This window comes from Diadema antillarum, unplaced genomic scaffold (assembly GCF_040938485.1).
Source record: "Diadema antillarum isolate AM-2024a unplaced genomic scaffold, OU_Dant_1.0 seq00000442_RagTag, whole genome shotgun sequence".
Lineage (NCBI taxonomy): Eukaryota > Metazoa > Echinodermata > Echinoidea > Diadematoida > Diadematidae > Diadema > Diadema antillarum.
Window position 1 is genome coordinate 1,043,274 of NW_027271417.1, and position 26,223 is coordinate 1,069,496.

The following is a 26,223-nucleotide window of genomic DNA, read 5'->3' on the forward strand; positions in this document are numbered from 1 at the left end:
TTTCAGAAATGAAAAAGGGATTCTAAAGACACACCTAATCACACTATTCTACCAGAAATGTTCGAGATAAACTGCTAAAAAAACCACACTTTCCTGCCCGTTTTATGATACCAAATTTTAGCATAATGTAAAAGAAGACCCGCTCTTTCAGAAAATATGAAAAAGTCAAGTTCGGCTAGGTTGACCCATTTCACTTGTTTTCAGTCCTCACGCAAAATCAGTGTGTGCGACTTTATGTTCGTTTTGAGGTGCACGGTCACATATGAAGATGTACATAGCAATCAAGGCTGATCTCGGGCTCCTTAGATTTTGACTTTCCTTGATCCCTTTTGGGCCTTATAGTGTATATGAAAAGAATCTGTGAGCTAGCAGCAAACCCTCTATTCATATCTCACGTCCAATTGATATTTTGTTTCGTCATGGCACATACGGTTGACCATGGAAAGGGGAAACACATACTGCTTAACTGCTTTGGCACTGACGTATTACCAGCCTGTCGGGTCTTTGTCGACCGGCAAAACGAATCTGCTTTGTAGGCTTTGAAGGCTCTCAGAGAATTGTGGGAGGAATGGGTTAATAAAACACTGATGACTAGCCTTCAATCATGACTCAGTCAATTTGACAAGACTTTCTGGTCATAGCTGTACACCAATCATACACATGGACATACACAGGGTGTTCAGACTGGACGGCCACAGACTTCTGGTAAGCTGACAGTGTAAACAGACCGATTGTAAGTTCCACAAAAAAAAAACCCTTGCAATGTGGTACACAATGTGAAGAGAAGTTGTGACAACTCACCAACCTACATGTACCTGCCATCCTATCAAACTATACATTCTAAATACAAAACTATGGCATGACATAAATATATATACACCTTCATGCTTCTGTATGATAAATTCTTGCATATCATAATCACTTTATGAAGAAAAACATTAATAACTCTGCCTGTAGTTTTTAGCAGAATATCAATGTGTGTTCCTCCCAATGGTACACTCGTAACATGCTCATCAGCAGTGAAACAAGATACTGTACGTGCAATATATTTTGCAATGTTTCTTTTTTTATGACTTTTGCAAGTAGACCAATATTCCTCGATACAAACAGCTTACCTCCTGTGACAAAAATGTCATTTTAAAAATTTGGGACTGCTAACTTTGTCTCTAGAAAAGTGACAACACATCTTTCTTATTTCATAAATGTGTTTCTTGATTGCAAATTCAACCAGTATAATCTTATGCTTTTCTTCAGTACCCTCACCTTTTCATTTCAAGGTTTAATAGTAATTTTAAAGGTAAGAAATACAAATATTATACCCTTAAGTATTCAACACAAGTATAGCATATACAACCTTCAGGAACTTGACAAGGTCAGTTACGCAATCATGAATACAGTGGCAATGGTAACTACACATATCATAGGCATACATTGATCATAGGCCGATATTGTCTGAAAATAGCATACCAAGGCATCATGCAAACATTGACTTTCCATAGAAATTTATGCTAGTAATGTTGAAGGGTATACTGACACAGACAAGAACACTGTTCAACATTGGTCCATCATTTCTTTCCAGCTTCATATCAAATTGAGCAACTAAAGACAAATATCACATACACAAACAATTCAGTTCATTCATCAGTTTCACTCTTCTATTTCTGCAAGTTGTATGAACATCAAATTCTCACACACTTCTACAAATTAAATTTCAGTATCAATATATAGTTCTGTTCCCTATGATTGTTTCTACCAGCATATTTACAAACATTTGAAAATTGTTAAGTCTTTACAAGTCTACCGCCTACAACCCTGTAATCCTATGGCACAACAAAATGCAGGCTAATTTTCAAAAGTTCACCTCAATGTAAAAATAAGTGCAAGCCAAAACATACAAATCTGACCAGTTAGATACAGAGACAGAAAGAAAGAGAAGGATCAAAGCATGCACTTGAAAAGCGATCCTGTACATTACACTGACCATTGCTGTAAAAACTATTGCATAATTAAAGAACCTTTAACATTAGACACACATTCACTGGTTCTAACAAGAATATAATTCCCTATTTGCTGAAAATTATCATCTTTTTTGGGGTAGCAAAACATGTTTTAAAACTTTAGAAGATTTTTTTGAATATCAATGATAAATCAGCCATACAGAAAGCAGCAAACAATTGCACAAAAATCAGTCAAATAATCTTACGCTTCTGGATTAAGTGCATTATACAGACAAAACTTGTATAGTGTAGAACACTAGTGTAGAACACTGCAGAATAGTAGCTGGATAAAGACGAGTATCATGAGGGAAGAGAATGTGCTGATCTGAATTGGAGGCGCTACGTTGAATTCACAGGGGATCGTGACGTCACGAATGATGGCACACTTGTTCTGACTGACCAGCGGGATCTTGTCATCTGTGTGTGCACAGGTGCCATTGATGATGCGAAAGGCCCCTGTGGCTGACACCCTATAAAGATAGAAGAAAAAGTTTCAATCAATTCCTGTTTCCTGTATACATACTATGAGTAGAAGGAGATGCCTTAAAGGTTGACTGGTGTTGTCCTCATTGGTCTGTCTTTCACAAGTTAGTCATCCTGACCACTTGAACATGTATAAAAATTCTTTACAGAAATTGAATGACTTGCTCGTTCTTCTATGGATTACTCAACATAAAGTTGTCACTGAAAGGCACAAGAAAATTTCAGACTGCACTAATGAACTCAAGAGAAAAGTCTTTAATTTGTTTTCCTTTTTTGTACTAATTTTTTTTAACTAAAATTATACTAAAATTATGAACAATACGTCTCACCTGTTTGTTATTCTGCAGTTGAAGTTGAAGTAGAGGGTTTCCTTGGCATTTCGCCAGTTTTCCACCACCAGAAGGAAGAGATTGGTTTTGGGCAGAGCGGTCAGATAGTAGAAGCCAGACTTACAGGGACCTGAGATGTTTCCTGTTATCATTCCAGTAGATCCTGCAAATGAGACCATATGCAATAAAAAAATTAATCATTGCAACCTTCACATATTTACTATAACCAAAAAAAGAAAGAAAAAAGAATCTTTAAGAAAATCTCTTGCACAGCTAGAAAATAATGTAAATTATGAAATATTGATAGCAGATGGTTTCATTCATATTATTCTTTTTTCTTTTTTTTTTAGATATACTCCAGAGAGGAGGAGCAGATTGTCTCATGTAAGTGCTTGAAAAACAACATCATATTTCATGGATAACAATTTCACTATTCAACAGAAGACAAGGAAAGACATAAATAAGATGAATATATCCCAATATCATCATCAGATGAGGATCTGGTTCATCATTGGACATTCTATAAATCAAATACTACACATCAGTTTGTTTAAGCATTAGAATTTACTCAAACTCTGTACCTTCAATACATTCCAAACAGTTTGGCTCTCACTTTGGGCATGTTAGACTGTTTAGAAGGTACCTTGTGTGTGTAATTCTTACTAATTCCCTCAATGCATGATGTGGATTATCTGTATAAAAGCTTTCACTCACCCAGGGCCGAGAAGTTGGCTTGGTAACCAACCACGTCCTGGATACAACCAATGGAGTTGGAGAAGGAGGGGATGGGTCCCTTGTACCGGTAGAAGTTATCCAGCTCTTCTGGTGTCTTGGCAATACCCTCCAGGGAGACCTTGTTTATTTCGGAGAAAAAGATAAATTGAACCTTTTATGTACCTAAGCACTCCACTTTAAGTACTGCCAAGCAAAAACTTTGTGTTTGCCATATGACAGATGCATCATTCAGAAACTAACTGTTGTCATTCTCATTGATTTTCCATTGTGCACTCATTTGATTGTTGAGACTCATAAGTTTTATTAAGTAATATTTCCTATATTTCCAATATCTGGAACCAAAGCTATGGAGTCCATGATAAGCAATTTATGGAAATGTATACATTTTGACGTAGCAATGAATGGTAAGGTTTACTATGTTTATTGTTCAGCTGAAGTGTTACAAGAGGATGATGTCGCAACTGGAATATGAATAAAGATGATCTGGAGGATTTCTTCTTTTTTTTTCAGAGGTGGGTGTTCACAGGATGCAGAATGAGGAAAACTAAATTATATTTTAAAACATATGATTCATATTTGCACAGGAAGTGACCTAAGCGCATCAATAGAGGTCAACATACATCTTGGATTGCAGGGGCCTTTGATTCAATTTCTTCGTTTACTGACAAGAATTCATCATACCACAGCAGACTTGGACTGCACTCACCCGGGGAGCCCCAGGAGACACACTGCAGCTTCCCTGGAAATCGATCTGTTCTTTCCGCTGGAAGAACTCATGTCTGTAGATGAGGTCATGCATGATTTCCCCTTCCTTCTTGCCGAGCGAGACTCTGTTGTACTTAGCCGTGTCCAGATCACTGATGTTGAGGAACACGGGGTCAGTCACCAGGTTGGCATAGTTGTCAAAGAGATAACATCTGTGAGAAAAAGAGGGTAATGACAGCATTATTGCTTTGATATTCCAGGTTAGAGCTTATAAAAAGTAATCCTTGTAACTGATGGCATTTATTGTGCAAACACAGTTATGTCCATACCAGACAATAACATCCTATTCTACAAGGCCAGTTTCAAAGTATGAAGATTCTTAGTTTGGTATGGATGGATGAATTTTCTTTTTTTCTTTTAAACTGTAGTGTTTATAAAGGGTTGGTCAGTTCACCTTTTCAAACTTTACTTTCTTGGGATCCAGTTTGTATCAAAAGTTCATGTAGACAATCCCTGGGCAAGATTTCCAGTCATCATAAACTACTTTATAGAGTAGGCATGATCATTTGCATAATATGTTAGTAAATTGCTCTTTTAATCTTTACACCACATGTGGCAAAAGAAAGGTGTCTCTGTGAACCATGGAAATGAACAACTTAATTAAACTGCAAAGGGTTTTAAATTGAAAGGTTTTGTCTATTATTAATTCATTTATTCACTAACGGTATTGAAAACAACTACCATAGAAGTCCACAGGTCAAATTGAGGTAATTTACAATTACACCACATAACATTATTACATGCAATGGATTATTTGTTCATCAGACAGAGTAACATACTAAAACAACAATCTCATACAATAACATTATTACATATAAATATGACATGTAAGTCATTTACAAATTACAGGTGACATTTGAAAGACAACATACATAAATAGATTCACGAAATACAAACACTACTAATTAGCATACACTTTAATATTTTTCACATATTTAACATCCAAACACTCTGCACATTTTTCCCTTGCACATACACACAGCGTATAGCTGTATACCCTTTAAAGTCTAGTCCCGAGTATGCTCGGGCAGGCGTCTATGGGAAATGCGTGTTACAGCTGTATAGCAAAATCAGACCGTTTTCAACAGGTAAACATACACTTATGCTGATGGAAAGGTGATACACTGTACCTTGTCTGACAGCCAGGCTCTCCATTTGGGCACCTGTAGAAGTCACCACAGGAGTATGGCATGTCGTTGTCATGCATGATGTTATAGACGTTCTTGTGGAAGTCATTATAGAGGATGTCTAGTGAGGTAACAGCCTCCACACGCTCTGAGGCACAGCGAGTATTCTTGGTGTATCCTGCTGCCTCGCTCTTGTAACATTTCCCTATACGTGTGGGAGACGGAAAAAATTATATCAACATGGGAATGCGGTGATGTCAAAGCTAAAAGAGTGGTTTGGACTGATATCAAGGTATAGATGTCCACAGGTCACTGCCTTGACTTCAAATTGTTCAGAATGGGTGAATATTTATCATAGGAGATGTGGTCAAGCGCAAAAAGCAATCAAAATGATATTTCTACCAACATTGGATTCTTCAACCACCATAATAAATGGACAGAAACAAATGTCCTAGGTATCAATTAATTCAAGCTTGTCTGTGACTCACCCTCCGCATCTCTTATTCTAATTTTGACCATGAAAACAAACACGCTGCAGTCTATAATTTGTCCAGTGAATGATTCACAAGGGATGATTGTACAAGTTCTGTGAGATAACAGCCCTAGATATGCACCCAGCCTCATTTTCAGGCATATCATGAAATATGCGTATATGTTTTTCTCTGTCAAAGATGACATAATATAGCTCTTAACACAATCTAAGACATACAGAAAAGAAACTTGTACATGGGTATGGGATATTCATGATCCGATTATGGCTAAACATATCACTTTCTGATAGCACATGATAATGAGAAATATTGATATGCCCTGCAGTCCCTAGGATACTGTTTCCATGGAAACCCTCAATTGGAGGAGAATGCATGTATTTGATTTCCTCACCAGAGATGCAGTCCCTGTTGGTATGACACTGGCATCCTCCTGGTAGTTTTCCTGAGAGCCCCTCACATTCCTCCTTTGTCTTGTTCTCCATACCCTCAAAGACTGCCTGGGAGAGACTGATAATCTTCCCCACACCAGCAGCATCCATGTAGGCCGTCGAGATGGTGGTCTTGTCAGGGTTGACGATGACACGGTGGAACCATGGCCGTCTACGAGGAAAGGAGGGAGGAGTTGCCTTGGAAATACTCAAGTGCATAGCTTTCATTATGAATGAGGGTAAAATTTCTTTCCCTTACGAGACTGGATTATATGGTATATGTTGTGGCATGTTCAGCATCCATTACACATAACATCACAGTAATATCTTTTAAAAAAAAAATACTATCCAGGGGTTAAATTCACCACCTTTTCCTCCTCCTCGGGGCTGATCGATGCTCTTGATGTATATTCAGTGATTTATGGACATCATAATCATCATGCAACACTTTACTAGGGTATACTGGATTTGGACACATTTTGCATCAAACTTTATACAAGATGTCTGGGACAACTTCCAATAGTGAGGAGTATAGAATGTGCCGAGTTGTGCTTGGATGGAAGCTATATAGTCTCCAAATTGAGATGTGCAAATCTATACTCACTTTGTAGGATCATAAGGTCGTCTTGACCTATGACCCGGGTAGGTACGAAACACTCCACTCCGGCACCCAATGTATGTCCACTTGACATCTTTCAGAAGGGGTGAGTTTCGGTCTCTCCAGATGGGTTCAATTTGTGACGTTATCAGTACGTCAGCCCTGTGCAAGATATAGACATTTAGAACACTTGATATTTTCAAGCTTGTCAGGCCTTTGTTTGTATAGATTAGTACATCATGTGGCATGCATACTTCTATATCAACACCCTTCACTGGAGTTTAGTCTGGTCACCTACACGTAGCAAGATCTGGTCACTGTCTAACCCCAAAGGCTCCAATCACGTCATTTCTACCTTACACCACTAGGTGCCCACAAGCCAGGGAAGTATAGAATTAAGGAACTTACATGATTTTGAGGGGTAATCACTGCATAGTCCAGTTGAGCATCGCACATGATGACCAGAATACAATTGCTGAAAGTGACTTATATGTTATGAAGTCTGTTCCTATCAAAATGCACATGCATTGTAACATAATAATCTGCTTTAGCTTACACAATTGTAGTTGTGCAGTGAGTCTTGTACTTCAAATGTCGCAATTAAATGAATTGGCTGTGGAATGTTATAAAGCAAGAATACCAAAAGATCTTACATACTACAAACATGTACCAGTGTTCATTTTACACACACACACACACAAATGAAAGCCTGATGAATTGTACCATTTACAAAAGACATTTCATAAAGATCACTATATTGTTTATATAGTGCCAACCAAAAGTACTTTAAATTTTGCAATTTACCAAAACATTGGTACACTACACTTATTCAAAGATATTCCTACCTTGTATTCTTTTCAAAGTAGCCCCCTTCTGTACAGCCGAGGTCTGTCTCGTTGCCATTGAAGAATTTGTGTGCCCGGACTGTCTTCTTTGCCAAGTCATCATCAAAGAGGAAATCGTTTGGATTGCAGTAGCACTTGGGGGCAAATCTTATGGAGGAATACTTGTAGGAAACCCGGAGTTTGGGATACTTGGGCTCATCATAGTACACCTCAATCTCGTCTATCAAACCTTGAAGAAATGACAACATATGCTTTCATGTTATATGGCTTCCTTTTCTCCACATACCTACTGCACAAATATATGTAGTGGTTCCAATTTCTAGTTCCAGCTCTGAATCACCATAGAGAAAATAATGTATTCCTTCCATTTCCTTAACATATAACTGTTCATGGTACAATACCTCACATAACAATGAATAAAAAAAGAAGAAGAAATAAATACTGGGCAAATGCTATGAACATGTACTTAACCCATCAATTGAATTCTCTGATATGTGAAAAATTTTTCTCACGGGAACGAGTATCACATCACAAATGAGCCCGTTTTGTCAGCTCCATATCTCTTATTACTTCAAACATTGATCATCACGCAAGGCCCACTACCATCAAAGGGTGCAAAGTGAAATCGCTTTCTACCTGTATGTTGAAGTATAAAAAAATCCAAGATTGTATGCATTGTCTTTTAAAGTTACCTGGTAGGTCTTGCCTGGCTAGAGTGCTGTTATACTCAATAAGAAGGTTGAAGTAGCTGGTGTTGTAGCGGGACCGGTCTGGGGGCTCAGCAAGACGGCGAAAGATCTGTGGTTGATAAGACACACAAAACCTTACATATTCTTTAAAAACAAATGAATACATCATTAAATCTTTGGCCAGTGATGATAGATTGACTTTGATAACCTACAAGTATTTTTCTTAATCTTTCTTAATCGGTCCTTGCAATTTTTTCATTGACTTCAATACGTCAGTCTCATAGCCATGCAGATTCCAACAAATCCACAGCATATATTTAGCAAACTATTATAGACATTTGAATGTTATGCCAACCATTACTTGCATTTTTTCAGTCAGTAAGAGAGCTGATGAGATATAAGCAAGATGGGATATAACATTGCAAAAAGCATTAGAATGTGAATAACAGTAAGTCTTTCAACCTCATCATCTATGAAACAATCTTTTACAATGCAAGATCACTATCTTGTTGGGAATATTAACCTAGTTAGCTGATTGAACAGTGCAATAAGACCAATATACATTTACACCAAAATCCATTAAAAGGATGGTACAGTTTTGGTTGAGATGAGGGATTCAGATATTCAACTTTTTGCAAGATAATCAGAAACCATGTATGAAATATTAAAAAGCAAAATTCTACCTAAGAGGATTTCAAAGTTTATTTGATGAAAATCAAATCTGAAATGGCTGAGATAACCATAAACAAAATAAAAGAAAGTGGTCCTGATAAAATGTGAATCCCTTTAATCTTTACTACTCTTTGTTTGCAGATTGGTGCAGAAGTCTGGAGTGTTTTCTACACTGCTTGACACAAACGTCTGAAAACTAATTGTCAATGAACAGAGATTAACTAATCCTCCTAATCCCTATTGTGTCATCATGACTTCTCTGTTTGATTGAGGCACATTAACACACTTGAGTAGGCTTGCCAATCTACAAGCCTTTACAACTAGGTCAAGTGTAGATGAATTACTGACTGCTGATGAAAGAGAATTTGGCAAGTCAAAGTTAAAGGGGATGGCTAGTAACCGATCAGTGGGAATCAGTGGGAATACTAGGGGGATGATTGTTCCAATCCTTGTGGGATTCATTTAAGTCTTTATGTGCCACGTTCGCACGTACGACTCAGTCGACGGCGTGCCAACTTCGCATATTCTGCTCAACAAACAAAGCCGCCAAGACCGATCGATAAACCGCTAATTACTGCTAATCCCGCGTCACAATGAAAGCGTTTCTCGTGCTTTTGTTCCTCTCATATACGGCTTGCATTCTATGTGGTGGTCGGCTATCAAGCGATGTTCCCAACTAGATTTGCTCATACATTTTAAGTTTCTGTCAAGGTTTTATGTGCAAAAGTCATGCCTTTACAGTAATGTAGAAACTGGTCATTCAAAAGAAAAATTGAACATAGATTTGTCATAAATTTATATCGAAACGAAGCTTGGCATTCCTCTTTAACTTTGCCTCCTATTGTGCCCATCTTAACAGAAATTTGTAGAAGTTATACAAATTGGAAAAACAGAATTCTTTCTCAAAGCATGACTACCTTCGTGTCTCAGAATAACGTGGCACACTGGGGGTTTCCACCATGGCATATAAAGAGTTAAGAGTACATCATATATCTACTGTTGTGTGAAAATTATTTGCTTCAAAACAGTCTCATATTCGAGTAATGTGCAGATTAATGCCCCGTCACTGACCAGGCATGCTAACCTGGAAACATTCAAATGCACATTACTTGAATATGAGACCATTCTGAAGCAAAGAATTTTTACACAACAATATATATATAATGTACTCTTAAATGAATCCCACAAGGATTGGAACAATCATCCTCCAGCATTCCCACTGATTCCCACTGATCAGTTACTAGCCATCCCCTTTAACCAGTCAGCTACTATTATCCTTATTAAATGAATTTGTGAGAACTTTTCACATACATGATGACAAGCTATGACATAGTGCCCTCACCTTGTCTGTGTCTGCAAGGTTGAAGGCAAAGGAATAGACAGAATCATTGAGAGACGTGTAGAAGTAGGTGGCTGGCATCTTCTGGGTCTTCACTCCATCTGCAAAATCTCCCTGTAAATGGTTGAAAGGAGTGTCATATAGAAAGTTTGGCCCCTGGAAAACTCACTGGAACATTAATTGGTTTATTAAAGCCAAGAGGGGTACTAACACCCCTTTTATACTGAAGGTTAGCTCGCTTCAGGTGCGGACCAGAAACGAGCTTACTCTCAGTATAAAAGGTTGAAAAATAGTTAGCCCGCGCTGGGGGGGGGGGGGGGGGGGAGGGGGGGGGGGATAGGTCTAGTCACATACATAACCTTGGGTGTTTGAGTATAGGACGACTTAACCGGACTTCAGAAGCCAGTTTAAAGTCATGTGCAGTATGAAAGGGGTATAAGGTTTGTATCCTGACAGGTTACTCGATCAGACTATCAAAGGTCTCTAACTCATGGCTCTTGGTGATAACATATGGATGAAGTGTGATAATGAGTGGTGGCCATGGTTGTAGTTTGTACACATACTACTCAATCTAGTCAAGATATCTTGTGGTATTTGACACTGGGACTCCTGTCAGATAACTTTTGTTATGGGACATTATACATAAAGACGGGGGAGATTATATCATACTGAAACAAAATAAAGTTGACTTGTCTGATTATTGGATTTAGACATATGATTTATATATTACAACTCACATCACAAGTGTGCAACATTTGGTGGCTTGCATACTAAAAACCAAACTGTGAAAAATAATCTTTCTTTTCTTAATACCGTCTATGAAATATCAATACTTCTCAGATGTATCCATGGATGCATGGTACCACTGACAGACAAAGATGTTCTTAAACAGAGGTGAAGAGGCTGAAATGTTATTTATCCCTCACACCATTTCATACTACTGGATCAATAAAGCAGGACTCAAGAAGGTTGTTTTACCTTGGGGATTCCCCTGATGGCATCTTGGATGTAGAGGGAACCACTCTTACCCTGTCTCATCTCAGAAACTACCTTACTGAAGGCTTCAGGCTTCCCCTCCGGCTGCTCCAGCTTACCGATGTTGATGAAGATGGGATCGTCCACAAGCTGTGAAGCAGAAAAAAAGAAGTATGGGTGCATGTCAGTGACTCTGGATGATATGCACCCAACACCCTATTTCTATTTGAAATTTGGTGACATATGTAATGAATTAAATGGCAGGTGGTTTGAATGGGCACTATAGAGTAGATTAGAGAAGCAGTTTAAACCGTTGAAGACTAGTCCCGAGTATACTCTGGCAGGTGTCCATGGAAAATGCATGTTGTAGCAAAATCAGCCCATCATCAATGGGCTAACAGGAACATTCAGAGACAAATTTGCCAAATAGGAATTTCCAGCAATCTTTCATACTTCAGTATTACAAACGATTGTATAAATAGGAAAGCAACATTATGTTGATTAAATTTCTTTTTTTCCTTAAAAAAAACAAAACAAATTGAAAGAGGCATATTTCTATAAAACAGGAAAACTTGGTAGGTATGGGCTTGCAGTACTGTGATCCTGAAGACAGAAGTTCAGTATTGGAATCATTTTTTTCTTAGGTTTTTTCATACTTGTTTGATCACGAAAATAAGATTTCCATGCTTTTCTATACCTTTTCAGTATGGAATACTGAGTTGTAGGTCATATTGTAAATAAGTTTGGATCTTTCTTCAAGTGGCTTACCGTTTTACTGGGTTTTAGCAATGGATGGAAGATGGTTTCTCCTTCGTTGTCAATGAGGAAGGCATAGACGCTACCCCACTGATTATTGACAATCAGGTTTTCAATCTCATCCAAGGTAGCATCAATCCCAACCACTCCGATCACACTGTACACAGTGACAGACAAACATGTGGAGAAAATGATGAAGTTAGTCTTCTAATTTCCCTGTATCACTGTATAATTACAAATTAGACTAGAAATGTTGCTATGGCGATGGCATGCCTCCGCCATAACGTATGATTCTTCTAATGGTCTATTTAGTACGTGTTGACAATGTGTGATGACAGTTTCATCTAAATGCAAAATATAAATATGACATGTTATAATGTGCTGAATGTTCACTTTCCTTGAACTAGGTGTAATTGGATAAATGGCTACATTTTCTAAGAGCATGTATGTGGGGATTTGAGGACTTATACTTGAATTTTGACCCTTTTATAAGTCTGTGGATTGAGTAATTTTCAAGGTATAGAAAAAAGTGCAATTTCTGTATTAGATAGTACATTGTTAGCTTTTTCACCTGGCCTTTTACCCTTGACCCGATGACCTTAAAAATACCTAAGAGAACCACTGCCATGCAGAACATGCATACATAAGTTTCATGATGAAACCTTGAGCCACTTCAAAGATATGGAGGAAGAAGAAAGATGTAGCACTTTTACTTCACCTTTGACCTTTTGACATCTGACCTTTTTTGCCAAAAACTTCCCAGAGAATTTCTATTAGGTAATACATGCATTCACCAAGTTTCAAGAAAAATCCTGCATGCATTGCATAAACATGATGGAAAAGTGAAATTTAATGAGTTGACCTTGACCTTTGACCCCCCTGATCTTAGACCTCATGACCCACAACATTCCCTAGATAATCACTGCCAGTACGTACATGCATATATACAATGTTCCATGAAGATACCTTGAATCATTTCCGAGATAAGGAGAAAAAAGTGAAATGTTAACATTTTCATTTGACCTTTGAACTTTGACCTCGTGACCCGTAACTCTCACCAGAGAATTTTTATTTGGTAATACATGTATGCACTGAAGTTCCAAGAAAATACCTTCGAGCATTGTATATATATGTGTGAAATAATGAAATTTTGCACATTTGACCTTGACCTTTTGACCTTTGACCTTGAGCATCTGCATCCAAAAATTGACAGGTACAACTTCACCCCCTCAGACATATACCTGCCAAGTCTCATTAGGATATCTCGAACAGTTGTTTAGTTATGCTGTCCACAAAATTAATTATGGACGGACGGACGGAAGGATGGAAGGACGGACAACCCGAAAACATAATGCCTCCGGCGACACTTCGTGGCGGAGGCATAAAAATATCTATACGGAAGTAACTCCCTCTAGAGATGCAAAAAGAAAAACAAAAATAAGAAGGCTTTAATATTGTGCTGCTAGGCCACTGCGATTGCACAATGTATCTCATAAAGCAGGGTTTTCAGTGTGGAATTATTGCAATCATCATAATTAGGATTTAATGACTAGCACATCTTGTCAAACAGCTAGTGAATGGAGTTTAGATATAATACACTGTAGATGGATTCAAACTACAAATGTAACATGACTACTGGTTTGACTAGCAATATTTCTCTGTTAACTTTCCCTCTAATGGTCTATTAACTTTTACCCTCTAACGGTAAATAGAAAGCTTAAGTATGATGAGTGATATCTTACTGGGATAAATGAAGTAAAGGGATAATGAATATTGAACCTGTTTGTAATCTTGCTGATGGCAGGAATGGCTATGGTGACCATAAGGCCCAGCCCCCACGAGTCCAGGTAAGGAGCAGTCCAGAGGCCAGTAGGGTTGAGGGAGTTGTTAGACAGGAAGGTGAAATATTGACCCATCTGAGAGATCAGATCTTCGCCATTCAGCAACTTCTGCATGTGACCTTTGTTGTCACATGACAGCTTGCCAGGAAACTGTTCCCCGTCGTCCATGGTCAGGTAGCTGAAGATCCGAGCCTGGTAGGAGATAGAGGCAGACACCGTCTTATCACATCAAACTCAAGTTTTCTTGATTTATATATGTCATTCTTAGCCCACACTGTGGTTTATTGATAAATTAACACAGAGATGTCTTGAAAGCAAATTCTAATGCATTACCTAAAACTTCTGAAGCCTTTGGTGTCAAGACAACCTGTGATATATGAGAGCTTTCAAAACCGTTTCACCTTGGAGGGTGAGTCCAACTGGGTTGATGTGTCCCATGGAAAGGGTGTGTCTAACTTAATAAGCTACAATCAAGTTTTAGGGCCAGTTATTTGACTGCCGATTAAAAGAAAAAAAAAGGCAAAGTACAGCATGTGCATAGGTTCAGACAGGGAGAGTGTGCACTATCCTAAACTGATTCTTCACAAACTGAATCTGCATATATATCAAAATACATGTTTTTAAGCATGGTAAATGTATGTTGGTCAGTTTTCAAGACGGGGGGGGGGGGGGGGGGGGGGGGGGGGGGGGAGGCAAAACTTCAATCATCACCTCAATTTCATGAACATAGACCAGTTTTTTTAAAGGAAAGTTGAATATTCCAGACATATTTTTTTTTCTTCTTCTTTTTTAAACCTGAAATCACTTGAGTTTGAATTCACATCATCAAAATTGGTCAAAACAATTGGATTTCTGTATTTAGCATAATTTTGTAGTCTAATGTTTTGTCTATCATCTGCCAAAATTTCGAAGCTAAATGATTAAAGGAAAGGCAAGAAATCAGCGTTTTTATAGGCCATGATTTTCCGACTTTCAACGTAACAGAAACGTGTCAGGTTTGGATTTAGCGCCGCAGCTATACTCCGCCCCTAGCTCCTAGCAATGAGGGAGTGATCTTATTGGTCAGTGCATGGCATCCTGATTACTGATTGGTCGTGCGTAGACCGCTGGCGCTAAGCTTGAATGAACATCGCGGAGGTCGCTAGGAGCAGGCCTTCTATTGTCAAGCGTTGAAAACTGTCTCACCTCCCCTTGATCATGATAGCATCGCAAGGAAAATTTTGAAGGCATTTTTCTCGAAACTCTGATTTCCTCAACCACGTGACATGTGCTAATAAAATCATCGATATCTCCGCAACCGAGTACTTTTATTGGTTGCGCTATATATGAAAGCAAAGTAGAAGAGAAAGGAAATAATGTCACTCCATTTTCAGAAAATCGTCCTCCACCGACTTTCGGATACTTTTGTTGTAGCGGGTCACATATAAATATTCTCAATTACATAGGTGTGTACATTCAGTATATCCCCTGGAAATTATATGCTCCCTTTGTCTTGATTTTGAGACTTTCTGTTTATGAATAAAGTTACTTATTTTTCATTACTGAGAGAGAGAGAGAAAGAGAGAGAGAGAGAGAGAGAGAGAGGGGAAGAGAAAGCATTACATTATTTGAGCCACTACCATTACGGTTCAAGATAATAGTACATGACATCAAGACGGCTGCTGGGTAAGTGATTCACAACCATGGGACTGCGGTAAAAAAAAAAAATAATAAAAAAAAAAATAAATAAAACTAGAGAGGGGCCGTCAAAGGCGGCAGACCCACGCCTTGTACAAAGTCGGGGTAAACATACTGTGCATTCGGTCATCTACCAGAATTCGGTCACTTAATTGCCAGTGTCCTTTATCACCAGCCAGTGCGTTCTACCAAAGATCGTACACTGAAGTGTACGATCTTTGGTTCTACAGTCACATCACACGCAAATCACATCATTTCACATACGGTAACACTCATTCACCACAGGAAAGTCCTTTAGTCTCCTCCAAAAATCCATCGAAAATCCCAAATTCCACCGTCAAAAGTGCAGATTCGGAACTTTTCCAAGCGCGCGCGAATTAAGTCCAGTTTTAAGAGTATTGTCTACGCGACGGGTCGCCGAAAAAGAGCTAAAAATCGAGAAATACGCCGTTTTCTTGCGGGATATTTTGCTTATAGCAAGCCGAGAGTGTGTTGATATCAAAGGTCGTATGAGTGTACGATCTTTGATGGTATCCACAAAAGCGCAAAAGAAAAACAAAATTTACGTACCCCCTAGGCAATTACCCCTATGATTAGTGTCTACGGGAATTATTCAATGCAAGGGTTAAATGCAAATGTCTACTGCACCAGTATTCGGTCACCAACGAGCGCCGCAACGTCCCCGATGCTATTTTGCACCAACAGGGTAGAGCGCGATGCATTTTCAGCGGCCTTGCACACGCATTGACATTGAGCGCGCATATCGTGCAGTGTGACTGCGACCGAGCAAATGCTCCTCCAACGAAAAAAACAACCAATTTTAATTTGAAAAATCATCAAAATACGGGCCAGTTTGTGACGACGGAGAACGAACTTTCATAAATCCAGAAGGACATAGTCCTTCAAATAGGCCTAAACGTAAATTTCGGAATTCTTACGAACATTTGAGCAGCGAAGTCCGATCGTTTGGGAGTTTATGTTTTCGTATGGTAGCATAAAAATCGCAAAGTGAGAAACGGGAAATTTTCGGAGTGGTCACTATACCATGGGGTCAAAACTTAAAGGTCACACAGAATTTGCAAGGGTCAACCGATTATCACCAAAATCTAATCGATTCTTTCCTGTCATTATCCAGACATCCCCTGAACATTTCGTGCAAATCCGTTTACCCGTTCTCTTGTTATCTTGTACACAAACAAACAAACAAACAAACAAACAAACACACAAACAAACAAACAAACAAACAAAAAACCAAACAAACAAACAAATAAACAAACATACGGAACCCTTTACATAACCCCCTGCCGATTTTCAACGGCGTGGGTAATAAAAAAAAAATTGGGGTCTGCTATACTCACCTTAGGATGGGCCTTGCTGTTGAGACTGGTGACAGTGTCCCAGACTTTCTCCCACTGATACTTGCAGATAGGACCAGGAACAAAGCCACTGCGGGTGTAGTAACCTATGCAGGACAGAAGATGTTGTTAAACCGTCCTAGTTTTGTTTTGTTTTGTAATTCATAGAAGAGCACTGGAAGGCTGACACTAATTCACATCGGAACAAAGCTTAAATAGTTTTATGTATTTTTTAATGATTCTTACTGAGCTTTGTTTGCAGATTGGCACATACTGCTAGCACATACAGATGTCATAGAAACTAATTGCAAATGAACAGAGATCATGTAATATCCCTAACTTACCATTGTGTCACCAAGGCATTTCTGTTGGACCAAGGCACATGAGTAGCTAACATTGTAACTAGGTCATGTTTTGATGGATTACTGAATGCTGAGTAAAACGCTTGGCAAGTTCAGCTGAGTGCCTAGGCAGCTAGGGTTGATGGGCCCTAACTTTAATCTGTTGAGGATGGGTTGATTTTGCTACAACACGCATTTCCCATCTAGACACTTGCCCGAGTATACTCGCGACTCGTCCACAACGGGTTAAATGAAATGATTACAACATTAAACATGTGATTTGTGTTTACCTGGTCCACACCTGACATGTTCTCCGTCTGTATCCTTCCCATCAGTCACCAGGATGATGAGGGCCTGACATCCTGTCCGTGATCGACCACGCAGCAGCTCAAAAGCTTTCTGAAAGCCATGTCTACAGGGAGATCATAACAACTTCTTGACATATATCACCTCAATTACCCCTATGGACTTAATACAGGCAGGTCAGGATATCTGTATTTGTAACACATTCCTAAATTTCTCAAGTATCATGAAAATGATTCATTGTTTCTGATTTGAAATGTGGTGTACCACAGGGCTCACTTCTAGGCCCTTTATTATTTTCTATTTTTGTTAATGATATGCCATACAATGTAAACCATTGCGAGTTATCTTTGTATGCAGACGATACCTGCTTGTTTACTGCATCGAAAGAGCCAACTGATATTACCAGGAAATTAGATATTGATTTGCTTAAGTTATCCAGCTGGTTTAAGCAAAATAAATTCACTGTGAATGCAAAGAAATGTGAAGTAATGTTTCTCGGTACACATCTGCGATTGAAAAAGTACCAAACAGTACTTAACAGTTGTCATATTTATATAGATGATAATGAAATAGAGAGAAATGAATGTTGTAAATATTTAGGTGTAATCATTGATCAGAATTTATGTTGGAAACAACATGCTGATTATGTGAAGAAAAAAGTGTTAAAGTTGTTATATTTATTTCGTAGAATAAGAGTGTATATTGATAGACGCACAACATTATTGTTTTACAAATCAATTATTCAGCCTAATTTTGACTACTGCGATGTAGTTTGGGCAAACACATACAAGTCCTATCTTAATGAATTACAAGTATTACAAAATCGGGCACTTCGGACTGTACTGAATGTGGATTATTTATTTCCTTTGCAAAACTTGTATGATGTACTTAAATTAAAAAGACTAAGCGTGCGTTGGAAAAAACACTCAGCATGCGTTATGTACCAATTAACCCATAATTTTTGTCCTTTATATTTAAGCAGTATTTTTCATGTGCGTGAAACCCCATATGTGACGAGATCTGGCAAACACAAACTCAAACTCCCCCAACCCAAAACTAATTATGGTATACGATCTTTGATTTATCGTGGTGTAAAATTATGGAATGACCTGGATATTATGGTAAATTTGTTTCAGTTCAGAGTTTTAAACGTTATTTGAACACCAATCCAATTGCACTGAATGCTTTACATTATTGAGTTTATGGCATTTTGATTTGATATAATGTACGAGATACTATTTTGTTTGGCTCTTTTCTTTTCTCTCTCTCTCTTCTTTTTTTTCTCCCTACCCCTGATTTTTTTTTTTACTCCATATTGTTTGAGTTCTTTGCCTTACATGTACCTCACGAAGACTGTTATTTGTTTACTGTTTCAGCTAGATTTGTATATTTCTTGTATAGTCATTTCTTTTTGTTTGTTGTTGTTTTTTTTTACTACTCTCCCCGACTGAATGTTTTGTGTATTGTTATGTTGTTTTTACTTTGGTTGGACCCCTTTGAAAAACAGCAATTTGCTGAAAGGACTATCCATCCCAAGAGTGGTAAATAAATAAATACAAATACAAAATACAAATACATGAAAGCATAACTTACGGTTTTAGCAGTGATGAAAAAAAAGTCTTATGCTACATGCTCTTCTCGTTATTCACACTCCATCATTTGCATGAAAAGTGAATGGGAATGAAACATATTCATGTTGGAAAGCACTGAGGCTTATGCATTTCAAAATAAAATGGATGACATATACTTCACAAAACATGATGTAACATGCTATCAAAGCATAACCACAAATTTCTCCTCTGAATATGACAGGACATAAGTTTTAGCTGTACTTTGCAGGCCACACTGCATCCCGTACTAATATCAAGTCATGGCAAATAATGCATTCCTAGCACATTGTCTTTACCAAAGAGAATTCCACTCACTTTAGTTCACTTGTTCCACCTGGGACAAGATTGCTGGTCTTGGAGTAGAGATCCTTGCGGTGGGCCGTAGTGGCAGGAACCAGCGTGTCATTCTTACAACTCTGTACCTCTGTTTCATAGTAGTACCATCTAAATCACAGGAAGAATGTAACATTGAATAACACATGTAAGAGTCTTATTGGCAGAAGTTATACTTGCAAAACAAATGTAAGAGTCTTATTGGCAGAAGCTATACTTGCAAAACAATCAATCGATACAAAGATGAAGTGGACTTTGTTGTAGCAACCTGGCAGCACTATAAGCAATTCCTGGACAACAGGCACTAATGCCTAAGGCACTAAAGACCTTTAGTCCTCACATGCATGATACCTAAACTTGTCTGCAGAACTTATAGCACTCAGTTTGTGAAATAGATTACAGAGGACATTGTAAATTCATGAACAGCACACTATCTTATTGGGAAAAGTCATCAGTGGCTTTCCACTGAGATGTCATAAAACTGAAAATTGCTCTGACTACAGCATACTACTTACAGGACGGTCATTTTCATGAGGTAAAAAAAAGAAATAGCTACAAATGTATTTTGTTGTAGCACACAAAGGGAGTAATGATGACAATGTTAATGATAATGAGATTATGAAATAAGTAATAATGATAATGATTACAAAATCATCACTACTAATTTATGGTAATGACAACAAAAGTACTTGTAAAAAATAGAAAATTCAGCAATGTGAGAGTACAGACCTCCACCAAGCACCTCATTTCCCCTAATATACATACATACTGAAATGACTATATTGCCCAATGATTCAGAATCCTTTCTAGTGTCTCTATCATAGCTTCCTACTGCACCTTGCCCGGTTGCGCACCTCAAATGTGTGCAGCTTGAATCCCCTGTTTGTTGGCCCTATTTGCAAATGGTAAAAAAATTCTTACTTTTTTTTTTTCATTCCTGGATCCAGACGGTGATCCGCATCACTACCAAAATTCAGTCTCTTCCTTGTGCCATTATCAACTTTTCTTGTAAATTTTATCCCCATCTGTTCACAACTTATATTTTTAGCGTTATTTTGCCATCAGAAAAACCAATGTCAGCAAAAACACAACCTCCATGGTGGAGGTAGAGATGAGTCATTCTGCACTCACTTGCCCTCTCCATCCCAGTGGCTGGCTCGGGCACAGATGATGTTGACATAATCCTGCTTGGTCAGAGTGTCCAGGACAGTCTTAACAACCTCTGTGGCTATCTTAAACTTCTCTCCTCGCATTGAGTAACTGGAAAGAGAGACATAGCACCATTTCTTCTTGCTTGCACATGCATGAGCTCTACACTTCTGAAATACACTTTGCAGCCATTTCAAAACACAACATAATAATACATGCATGGGACAGAAAAATGTATTTGTCATAATTATTGTGCAAGAATACACTACTCACGTACTAGTGCATTAAGATAGAGAAACCTGACAGGAAATACAAACTGAGATAAGAGATGTATGTATTAGTGTGAGTACAGCTATTAAACCTTGTGTAAAACCCACTGAAAATGCAGGCAGTCCTATATATATTAAGCATGATGTATTGGTAACCATGACCTCAATTATAGGCCTAATTCCTCTTTTATCTTTTCTCCTATTGGCCATAAGTTGGAATCTGAGTGTTACTTGGCTTGTTGTCCAAATATTTAATCTTTGTGGCTGTTTTGTTTACACTTGGTCCTTAAATACCCATTAATAGACAAGAAAGTATCTGTATTCATGCGTAGTACATACAGCCACTATTGAGCTTGGAATTTTACACAATGACATGAAGGACTTATTTTCCATTCTCTATCAAAGCAGTAAATAAGTACATACAGTATTAATCACTGTAAGCATTCTGAGTTCGAAGGTACTTTAAAGCATGAAACCAACCTGCAGTCAAGAACAATGACGACATCTTTGGGCCCACTGGTGGCAGCGATGTACCAAGGTCTGACCCGTGGATCATAGTCATTGTAGAACCCCACAAAGTTGGTATCCCATTCACGTCCAGGAAAGAGTCTGACAAGTCCCTCAACAGAGCCAAAATACTGCCACCTATGGGTAGACAAAACACAGCATTCTAAAACAAACTTTGTGTCACTACAAAGTTCACACAAAATAGTTTGGGATATGCAGATATGCAGGTATGTACAGAGATTAAGAAATTGCATACAGCAAGCTTCAAGGCCATGATTGAGGTTGAAGGAACATTACACATATTATTTACAGTTGAATGCAGTCCTCTTTAGAGCAGCATACAATCAATATTAAATGTGATTGATTCCCCTTTTATGGGGGTAAACAAAACTGAACTAATTAATGACAAAAAGATATTTTATTGCCAAAAATATAGTTACCATAGCAAGATGTGGTCCAACAAGACTTATCTTGAACATCCATACTTACGGCAATAATGTGTACAAAGACTAACTAAAACCAGGTCAACAATGTGGAAGCAGTTAACTTTTGTACTTTCCTCCACCCCCCCCCCCAAAAAAAGGCGATTGCCATGGCAACAGTGTACTGAACTCTTGACAAAACAGTCTGCATACTGACATCATAAGGTCATGGCAATATATGCAATATCCTATACAACTTGCTCCAAATGTTGAAGTAACTTGGTCACATTTTTTTTTTCTTTAACCTAATAATGTTGGCATGGCAATGGCTCTTCACACACTGTTAAATACAAAGGTGAAACATTTTGCAAAGAATGGTATGAAGTCATCAACCTACGACTGTAGCACTCAAATTGTGACAATTGACAACCAACACATATTGACAGATATACTGTACATGTCAATATATTTTGTTTTCTGTGAACCAGCCCCAAGTCTGATTTTCCAAGAAATTTACAGCCATGATGACACACTGAGTCTTTCTAATATATATATATATATATATTTTTAATATATATCCAATAGTACTGGACTTGAAATCTTTATCTAATACATCCAAAGAGAGATGATAAAATCTCCATAGACTTTGTGAAGAATATACCAGCTTCCCATATGTAGTGGGATTCCAATCTTCACATCAGGACATGGATTGATTGACTTACAGGTGGGGAGTCTTGAAAGCAACAAAATACTGACCTCAACTTTGGGTCATCTGCAACATTTTCTTTGAAGGCTTCGTCTAGACCAGTGGTGAAGTAGGTGGTTTTAATTACCCCCTGACCATCACGCATCACACTGTCCGATACCTTGATGATGCTGGATGTATTGCTGACTCTCTGCTTGAAATATCTGAAAAAAAGTTGAACAACAGAAACATTACGAAACAAGCAAGGCACTTCCCAAATGTTACCAACATTAATTCTTTCAATGAAGAGTGGAAAAAATGGGATTCCATCAGGATTTGAAGCCGAGACCTCCGGATTGCTACACAAGTGCTCCACTGACTGAGCACTATAGAAAGCCATAATACAGTGTTTGTCACAGAAACCCCTTATTCTCGATTTCTCATATGGTCAGAAGCTATTGTAATGTGTGTGTGTGTGTGTGTGTGTGTGTGTGACACAAACATTAAACCTGGCATACACCTGAAGGATGGAAATCAACTTGGGGATGTATGTGAGAGATTACCGAAGTGATGCAGCATTTTGAATAATAATGATACATGCAAACAAAGGGAAAGTGACCAGAAATGTATCAATATCAATGAAAAACTGAGGATAAAAAAAGGATTCCATCTGGAATCAAACCCCAAGACCTCCAGAATGCCAGACCAGTGTTCTAATGAGCTAACGAAAGCTCTATGGTAGTGTTAGTCCCAGGAATCCTTATTCTCAATGCTTGTGTGGTCAGAAGCTATTGTAGTGTAGGTGTGTCACACACACACACACACACACACACACACACACACACACACATTAACCCGTTAAAGACTACTCCCATGTACACTCTGGTAGGTGTCTATGGGATATGTGTGTTTAAAGCAAAATCGCCTCGTCCTCAAGACATACACCTGAAGGATGAAAATCTATTTTTGAGAAGAAAGAAGTGTAAAATGTTAGGACTACTACAATGTACGAACTCTTATGACATTCATGTGGGGAGAGAGAGTGTTTCTAGATTGTGGACTCAACAAATATTGAAAGGAAGAGTCTTACGAATTGAAGTTGAGGTCCTTTGGAAGTTTGTTGGCGATGTCAGAATCCCGGTAGATGGTATCATTGAGGTCTGACAGTTTGCTGAAGGAGAATGAGTCCATAGACTGATTGAAGAAGCTATCATGCAGCTCCACCACCTTCTCCACTAGTTTCTAGAAAGAATTTTAAAATAATATTCAAGGTAAGTTCAGTGTCATCCAAACTAAAGCAGCGTAATGAAAACAGACATGTTTAAAGGGACTGTACAGTACTGGTTGAGGTGGGGATTCGTGTTTTGAACATTCCTACAATGTAAGTGAGATAATGAGAAACTTCGTATGAAATATGAAAGAGCATGTAATTTTAAGAAGGATTCAATGTTTATTTGATGAAAATTGGTTTTCAAATGGCTGAGATATCCAAAAACAGTGATAATAATAAAAGGCAACAGGCCACACCTTTTATTAGGATCTCTTTGTTTTGCCCTGTTTTTGGATATCTCAGCCATCTCAAAACTGATTTTCATCAAATAAACTTTTGATACCCCTTAGAATTGCATGCTCTTTGACATCTCATTGTGTGGTTTCTGAATATCTCGCAAAACGTTAAAAGCTAAATCCTCACCTCAACCAGAACTGTACACACCCTTTAAAATCTGTTCGTAGGTTTCTGATTACACAGTAGACATAGTGCACAGTGTATGCATTTGTTACAGTCAGAATTGATCAATGTACGGTACTTCATATCCAAGACGAGTCTAACATGTTTTGTCATGCATGTTGCCAAAGACCAATACCCAACATCACTTTGTATGAAAGTTGCCAGAATTTTAACAAAACAGAACAGTCAATATTACTATCAGAATAAGATATTAAACTGTTATGTTGCCAAAGACCAAGAACGACATCACCTATTTTGTATGAAAGTTGTGAATTGGTAACTTCCTAAAGTTTTAAGAAAACAGAACATTTACTGTAATTATTATAATCAGAATAAGATATTAAACTGTTGTGTTGCCAAAGACCAATACCAACATCACTTACTTTGTATGAAACTTGTGAATTGGCAACTGCCAGAAATTTTGACAAAACAAGAACATTAACAGTCAATATTACTATCAGAATAAGATATTAAACTGTTATGTTGCCAAAGACCAAGAACGACATCACCTATTTTGTATAAAAGTTGTGAATTAATTGGTAACTGCCTAAAATTTTCAGAAAACAGAACATTAAATTTTACTGTAATCATTGTAATCAAAATAAGATATTAAACTATTATATTGCCAAAGACCCAATACCAACATCACCCACTTTGCATGAAAGTTGTGAATTGACTCACTGCTGCAGAAAATTTGAACACAACAGAACAGCACCATCAGTGGTTACAATCAGAAGTGAACATTCAATTTAGTTTGAGCATCAGGCAATCACAAATGGTTGTTTTTTGTTTTTGTCGTTTGCTCTTTGCAGATGTTGTGTGAAGATATGTGAGATGGATATTCTGATGTCTTCACGAAGTCCTGTGTTTTGGTGACCTGCTCACCCGAGCTGATCTCTCTTTCTTGACAAAGTAGTCTCCAAGCAAGGCTTTGACTCTCTTCACCGTATCGTTGCCGTCCTTGATCTGGTAGGTGTAGTTGGCCGTGTCAAAGAAATGTTGGGTGTGATGTGACTGCAGACCATCACTCGTAAGCTTTGGGGACAAAAAGTAGGGGGGGGGGAGAAAACAATAGGACACAATTTAAATCATGCGATGAGATGAAATACTGGGAGTTCTGTCAAAATACTTGTCCAAGTAATTTTGCTAGCAGGGGCAGCAAAAAAACCCTGTAGTGGGTTCTTAATGCCACAACATGATACCACAGTGCAATTACCTTACTAATAAATAATATCACTTTATTCATAATACTTAAGCTTCTATTTGCTTTGATCGCCAATTGGCACAGAAAAGCTAATAGAGTTATACTCACTGATCAAAGACCATTGCACAGAAAGAATTAGATGAAAGATGATATATGAATGAATGGGGGAAGAGACAGTAATATCTTGAATGTGTTCATCCTATCATATTGTCCATAAACGGCTCAACCTCAACAAGAAAGACTACAAGCTCCTGTTCTAGACCATTGCTCTGCAGTGTATTCTGTACGACATTAACAATTACTTTTGTCAGTGATCATCTGCATATCACACATAAGCACTGTTCTTTGATACAAAGCTTCTCACCACGAGAAAAGTTTGGAGGCACATACAAGAATTTCAATTGTGTATGAACCACACTCCAAATACTGTAATCAGAACTAACCTGTACAATGTAGTTTTGGACAAGAGTTGCCCAGTTTTGCACATGACCAGCAAGACGACCATCCTCACTGCTCTTGTGGTAGCTGTACATCATCTCATCATACTGCTGGATCTCAGCAAGGCC

General features: G+C 38.1%; 1 protein-coding gene across 1 annotated transcript; it reads right to left on the reverse strand.

Annotated features, from left to right (window-relative positions):
- Positions 1 to 2,253: 2,253 nt before the first annotated feature.
- Positions 2,254 to 26,223, reverse strand: LOC139732687 (voltage-dependent calcium channel subunit alpha-2/delta-3-like). Its single transcript, XM_071643542.1, has 22 exons — positions 26,101 to 26,223; positions 25,339 to 25,488; positions 23,815 to 23,966; positions 22,796 to 22,948; positions 21,591 to 21,755; positions 20,824 to 20,952; positions 19,675 to 19,803; positions 17,734 to 17,855; positions 17,106 to 17,209; positions 14,009 to 14,262; positions 12,242 to 12,386; positions 11,477 to 11,623; positions 10,502 to 10,612; positions 8,491 to 8,596; positions 7,799 to 8,027; positions 6,960 to 7,115; positions 6,319 to 6,527; positions 5,440 to 5,641; positions 4,251 to 4,461; positions 3,524 to 3,662; positions 2,810 to 2,972; positions 2,254 to 2,467 (listed from the first exon to the last, which is right to left on the reverse strand). The coding sequence occupies exons 1-22, from the start codon at positions 26,191 to 26,193 to the stop codon at positions 2,254 to 2,256; spliced, it is 3,483 nt and encodes a 1,160-aa protein (XP_071499643.1). The 5' UTR covers positions 26,194 to 26,223.

Bases quoted from the DNA above. Each gene is read 5' to 3' on its own strand.
- LOC139732687 (XM_071643542.1), bottom strand. From the start codon at position 26,193: ATGATGTACAGCTACCACAAGAGCAGTGAGGATGGTCGTCTTGCTGGT. The intron at 6,528-6,959 runs GTGAGTATAGAT...CTTTCCTCGTAG, and splicing joins CGACCTTATGATCCTACAAA to ACGGCCATGGTTCCACCGTG. The intron at 2,973-3,523 runs GTGAGTGAAAGC...TCTCATTTGCAG, and splicing joins AGCCAACTTCTCGGCCCTGG to GATCTACTGGAATGATAACA.